At 53.9% G+C, this 5,635-nt stretch overlaps 1 protein-coding gene across 1 annotated transcript in view; it reads right to left on the reverse strand.

The window, feature by feature from the left end:
• The window catches only part of MAP2K2 (mitogen-activated protein kinase kinase 2), a gene marked incomplete at its 5' end in the record, with an annotated part of 8,407 nt that extends 3,148 nt beyond the window's left edge, over positions 1 to 5,259 (reverse strand). The window contains 5 exons of the mRNA XM_029963861.1: positions 2,212 to 2,336; positions 2,438 to 2,489; positions 2,885 to 2,962; positions 3,480 to 3,626; positions 5,005 to 5,259. Of these exons, the coding sequence (XP_029819721.1) occupies positions 2,212 to 2,336; positions 2,438 to 2,489; positions 2,885 to 2,962; positions 3,480 to 3,626; positions 5,005 to 5,259 (657 nt within the window). The remainder of the gene's footprint in view (positions 1 to 2,211; positions 2,337 to 2,437; positions 2,490 to 2,884; positions 2,963 to 3,479; positions 3,627 to 5,004) is intronic.
• Positions 5,260 to 5,635: the final 376 nt, after the last annotated feature.

A 5,635-nucleotide genomic window follows, 5' to 3' on the forward strand; every position in this document is an offset into this window, starting at 1 on the left:
TCACACAGAGCACAGGAACATCCACTGACATGGAATATCAACACACAGAGCACGGGAATGGCAGCGGGCTGGGAATGCTGAGGGAGGAACGGCCACGGGCTTGGGATGGTCATACACAGAGCATGGGAACAGCCACTGACATGGAACAGTCACACAGAGCATGGGGACATCCACTGACATGGAATAGTCACAGACAGAGCACAGGAATATCCACTGACATGGAATATCGACAGAGAGAGCACAACAACATCAAAGGACTGGGAATGTTGATGGAGGAAGATCCATTGATTTGGAATAGTCACATGCACAGAGCACAGGGACATCCACTGCCATGGAACAGACACACAGAGAGCACAGGAACATCCACTGACTTGGAATATCAACACACAGAGCACAGGAATATCCTCTGACATGGAATATTGACACAGAGAGCACAGGGACATCCACTGCCATGGAATATTGACAGAGGAACATCCACTGCCATGGAATATTGACAGAGGAACATCCACTGCCATGGAATATTGACACACAGAGAGCACAGGAATATCCACTGACTTGGAATATCAGCACCCAGGGTCATAAATATCCTGTGCTGGAATTAAATGGATGAGACTCATACTCCAGGGCCTAAAGGGGCTCCAGGAGAGCTGGAGAGGGATTTGGGACAAGGGATGGAGGGACAGGACAAGGGGGAATGGCTTCCCAGTGCCAGAGGGCAGGGATAGATGGGATATTGGGAAGGAATTTCTGGCTGTGAGGGTGGGGAGGGGCTGGGATGGAATTCCCAGAGAAGCTGTGGCTGCCCCATCCCTGGAAGTGTCCAAGGCCGGGTTGGAGCAACCCAGGATAGTGGGAGGTGTCTCTGCCCACAGCAGGGGGTGGGACTGGATGGGCTTTAAAGTCCCTTCCAACCCAACCCACTCCTTGATTCTGTGATATCCCAATGGTCTCTCCATTCCAAGTCTCCACCCTTCCAGGGAAAGGGCGGTCCCAAAAGGGTCATGGGCAAAGAGGATGGAAAAGAAGCATCATGTGCAGACATAAAGCACTTGTAGCACCTCATCCACAGCTCCAGCTCAGCAGCATTTACAGCTGCTGATGTTTGGGAACGTGGAACACACAGCAGGAATCTTTCTGTGTGCTGAAATCTAGCTGATTAACAAAAGTTTTATTTTCCTGCTCATCCCTGTTTCACATCCAGGGGCAAAAAGTCCACACGAGGCTCTTACAGTTGAGAGAGGAAAAAAAAAAATTAAAAATAAATCCATCCCTGCAAGTCATCCCCACTGGCAGCTCCGAGGCAGCTTGGAGCCAGTGCCTGGGTGCAAAGGGGATCTTATTTTTAAATAGCCCCCAGTCTAACTATAACTGGACTTGACTAACCATTCCCAAAATACGAGAGCAGCTCAGACCTGAGCGCTCGAGTGCAGTGTGGGGCCTGCCCCGACATCCCCACCCACCCCCTGAATTTTGGGCACCAGTTTTGTTCTTGCAGGTGCTCTCTCATAGGAATTCTTCAGCTGGACAGGGCTTGGAACAACCTGCTCCAGTGGGAGGTGTTCCTGCCCATGGCAGGGGATGGGACTGGATGGGCTTTAAGGTCCCTTCCAGCACAATCCATTCTGGATTCACTCTCACTGGCTGGCTCCAGTTTGGCTTTAATTTCCCAGTAGCCTGCACCAAATCCCAGCTGCACTGAAGTGGTTTTACCCCTGTTTACCCCCAGAGGAGGTGGGTGGATCAGCACCAGTTTTTGTACAGAGCTTTGCACGCAGAAGGGGATTTTTTTGAACCCCCCAAAAACGCACTAAAATAAAACAGGGAGGGACAGGACACAGGGAATGGCTTCCCACTGCCAGAGGGCAGGGATAGATGGGATACTGGGAAGGAATTCCAGGCTGTGAGGGTGGGGAGGGACTGGGATGGATTTCCCAGAGAAGCTGTGGCTGCCCCATGCCTGGAATTTGGAGGATCTGAAATGTCTTTCCCTGTGCATCTCCACGTGCTTGGGGAGCACAGGCTGGAGCTGAGAGGCCACCAAGTCCTTGAGAGGATGAGGAGGTCTCTGCTTCTCCCACTTCCAAAGGCTCACCCCAAAACAAAGCAGGGGGTGGAAACTCAGAGCAAAGCCACGAGCAAACCATCCCCACCCCGGTTCTGTGTTGTTGAACCCAAATGCCCCCCAAAAAAACCCATCTGGGAGGAACTTACAGACATGTAGGACCGAGTTCCCACAAAGGAGTTGGCCATGGAGTCGATGAGCTGCCCGCTGACCCCGAAATCACACAGCTTGATCTCCCCTCGGGAATTCACCAGGATGTTGGAAGGCTTCACATCTGGGAAGAGATGCCAGGGAGGAGGGCAGAGTGAAGGGGGTGACACCCCCAGGGGCTCCTGCACTGCAGGAGCAGCTATTTTTAGGTTCCTCTCCTCTCACCTCTGTGCATGATCTGGTGCTTCTCCCGCAGATACGCCAAGCCTCGTAAAACCTGGGAGGAATCCAGAGGCTGGATGAGATCAGAGCTGGGAAGGGAAGAGCTTTCCCTCCCTCAGGACACGCTGCAGGGGGAGGAAACTGCCCCGTGGTGCACACAGGTTTCAGGGTTTGCAGTTTATCACACAGAGCCCATCCCAGAGCTTGGCTTAACCACCCAAAAAAAGCTTCTCCCGACCCCTCACCACCACCCAGAGGAACCCAAAGGGCTTGGAGCTGGGAAAAGTGCTTGGGAATATGCTTTGCCCTCCCCTCTGGCACACAACACTGGCCTCCTGCCCCAGGTCAGGATTGGGAAGTGCATGTGGGGAAACACAAAAAGCTTCCCAAGGCAAACCCAGCATTCCCAGGAAATCCTCCCTGGAGGCCTGAGGAGCCACCACAACTCACCGCTATACTGACTTTGCCCAAGATTTCCTCGGGAATTCTTTTGGCTTCTTTCAACACTTGATCCAAAGAGCCACCATCCTAAAATGGGAGAACATTGAGAATGACCCACAGGCCAATTCCCAGCAGGAAAACAAGAGCTGGGCAGTGGTGGATAAGCAGCACAGAGCATCCTCAGCACTGAGAGATTTCTGCTGATCTAAGTTTGACTTTATCACTTGAAAACCATTTTTAATGCTGGTTTTCTACCAGCTCCCCTGGTTCTTTGTGGAAACGCAGGGATGATGCTGCTGGTGCTGATTTGGAGGAGAAACAGTGTTTATTTGCCACCAGAAACAGCAGAATGTGCTCACTGAGCTTCTCAGCAGGCTCTGGAGGGCGGTGGGTTGGCAACATTTCCGTTTGGCCAACCCCCAAACCTCTGCTTCCTCTTCCCCAAAAGTCACCCTCTCTCTCTCTCCCCCCCTCGATTCCAGGCCCGAGCAGGAGTTTGTGGCTCCCACCAGGAGCAGAGCAAGGAGCCAGCACAGCTGCCAGTGCCCCAAGCTGGCAGGGGAGATGGAATTTGGAAGGGTAAAAGAGGAGGAGCTGCTCTCACCATGTGCTCCATGCAGATGGAGATCTCCCCGTCGCTGTAGAAGGCCCCGTAGAACCCCACGATGTAGGGGGAGTTACACTCGTGCAGCACCTGCAGCTCCCTGATGATCTGGTTCCTGATGGCAGGTTTGATTTCCAGGTGAATCAGCTGCCAAGAAAGAAAAAACAGGGCAGGGAGTCAGGGTGGAACACCTGGGAAAAAAAAAGAACAACTCACGGGAAGCGTGTGAGCAGGTCCTGGGTGCTGGGAGAGGTAAAATCAAGGGAAGCTCTGCTTTGGAACAGAATTTATCCCACCTGCAGGTTAATAATGAGGATAAAGTGACAGCTCAAAGGGGAATGACTTCAAATGACTTGGCAGAGGGCAGGGTTAGGTGGGATATTGGGAAGGAATTCCTCCCTGGGAGGGTGGGGAGGATCTGGGATGGATTTCCCAGAGAAGCTGTGGCTGCCCCGTCCCTGGAAGTGTCCAAGGCCAGGTTGGAGCAACCTGGGAGAGTGGAAATGTCCCTGCCCGTGGCAGGGAGTGGAATGAAACAATCTTTAAGGTGCCTTCCAACCCAAGGCAGGCTGTGATTCCATGATGAAGGCAGAGGCAGAGCTCTCAGCTCCCTTGTCAGCGAGGGAAGGGAAGGCCGCGACCGGGATTGCACCGGACGGGAGCGGAAAGACGAGTCACAGGTTTGATCTCAGCAGCTCTGACTCAGCACACACAGGACCATTTTCACAAGCTCTTGTAGGTGTTGTAAGAAGGTGCTCTGAGATCAAGGAAACCACAGGAAAAAGAAGAAAAAAAAAACCAAACCCCAACCCCATGAAGGTTCTGCACGAGAACGAGCGGCCGCTTCTGGGGCCAGTTAACGCGGCTGTGGGGAGGGAAACCCCCCTGTTCTGGTGGGAGGTGTCCCTGCCCATGGCAGGGGGGTGGAACTGGGTGAGCTTTAAGGTCCCTTCCAACCCAAACCATGCTCTGATTCCATGATCATGAGCAGGAGGGAGCAGGGGCTCTGGAGCAGTTGTGCTGCTCCCGCCAAGCCTCTTCCAGCAGGCACACGAAGCATCTCCTGATTTTCTACTGCAGCAGAAGATGCTCCCCATAAATCCAAGTCTGAGAGGAATCAGTCACTGCTGGGAATGACCTTTGGGACCTGTTAAGTTGGTGGTGAGGGGTGAGGAACATATATCCCAAAGCCATCCCTCCCTCTGCCACTTCCAGCCCTCAAGGGATCTCCTTCCAGCTGCTTCTGGCCAGTTTATCCATCAAAATCAGCTTGACTGGGAAAAAAATAACCTCATGTGTTCACACCAGGGTGTCCAAACCCCAGGGATCTGTGGCAGAGGCCTCTCCCAAAGGAGGACTCGGAGACAGGATCCATGTAAAACCCACCTGGGGGCTGCCAGGACCGTGCTCCTGACCCAGGTGAGGGTGCAAACAGGGAGAATCCAACCAAGACAGGGAGAATCCAACCAAAACCAGCCCTCCCAGAGCCAGGGAGAGCCCCAGACACTGCCCAGCCCCTCGTTACCTTCCGTGCCATGACGAGCCCTGAGGGTTTGTGCTGCACTTTGGTGACCACGCCGCCGTTTCCAGCCCCCAGCTCGGAGATCCTCTCAAAGTCATCGTCCTTGAGCTCTCCCACTTTGGCTTTCTGGGTGAGGAAAGCTTCCAGGCGCTTCTTCTGCTGCTCATCCAGCTCCAGCTCCTCCAGCTTCTTCTGCAGGTCCACCAGGTTCGCCCTGAGGAGAGGAGGAGGAGATGGGAGCACGCTCAGCAATGGGGAAAGGTTTCATTTTTTTAGGGGAATGCCTTAAAACCATCCCCTGACACGTCCTGAGCCCCCTGGCAGAGCAGCAGGGCTAAAGCAAAGCTCCAGGGAGAGGCAGAGCCCGGCTCCAATCCCTGCCCAACACACACATCTCCTCTGGAGAGGAGCTTTGGAGCAGTCAGCTGTTCTGGGAGAGCCCAAGGAGTAGGGAAAATCCTTCAATCCTTAAAGAGGCAGCACAGCAACCGCTCCCTGTCCCGGGAAGCCAAGCTTGGGTTTCGCTGAGAAACACGAGAAGGGCTTTCCAAGGGGTCCAGCAGCCCCCCCAGCCCCAAATCCCGAGCACAAAGGGGTGGCTGTGCTCCCCCAGCACCTGCTGAGGGCTCCAGCT

This window comes from Manacus vitellinus, unplaced genomic scaffold (assembly GCF_001715985.3).
Source record: "Manacus vitellinus isolate BGI_N305 unplaced genomic scaffold, ASM171598v3 scaffold_64_pilon, whole genome shotgun sequence".
NCBI classification, from domain to species: domain Eukaryota; kingdom Metazoa; phylum Chordata; class Aves; order Passeriformes; family Pipridae; genus Manacus; species Manacus vitellinus.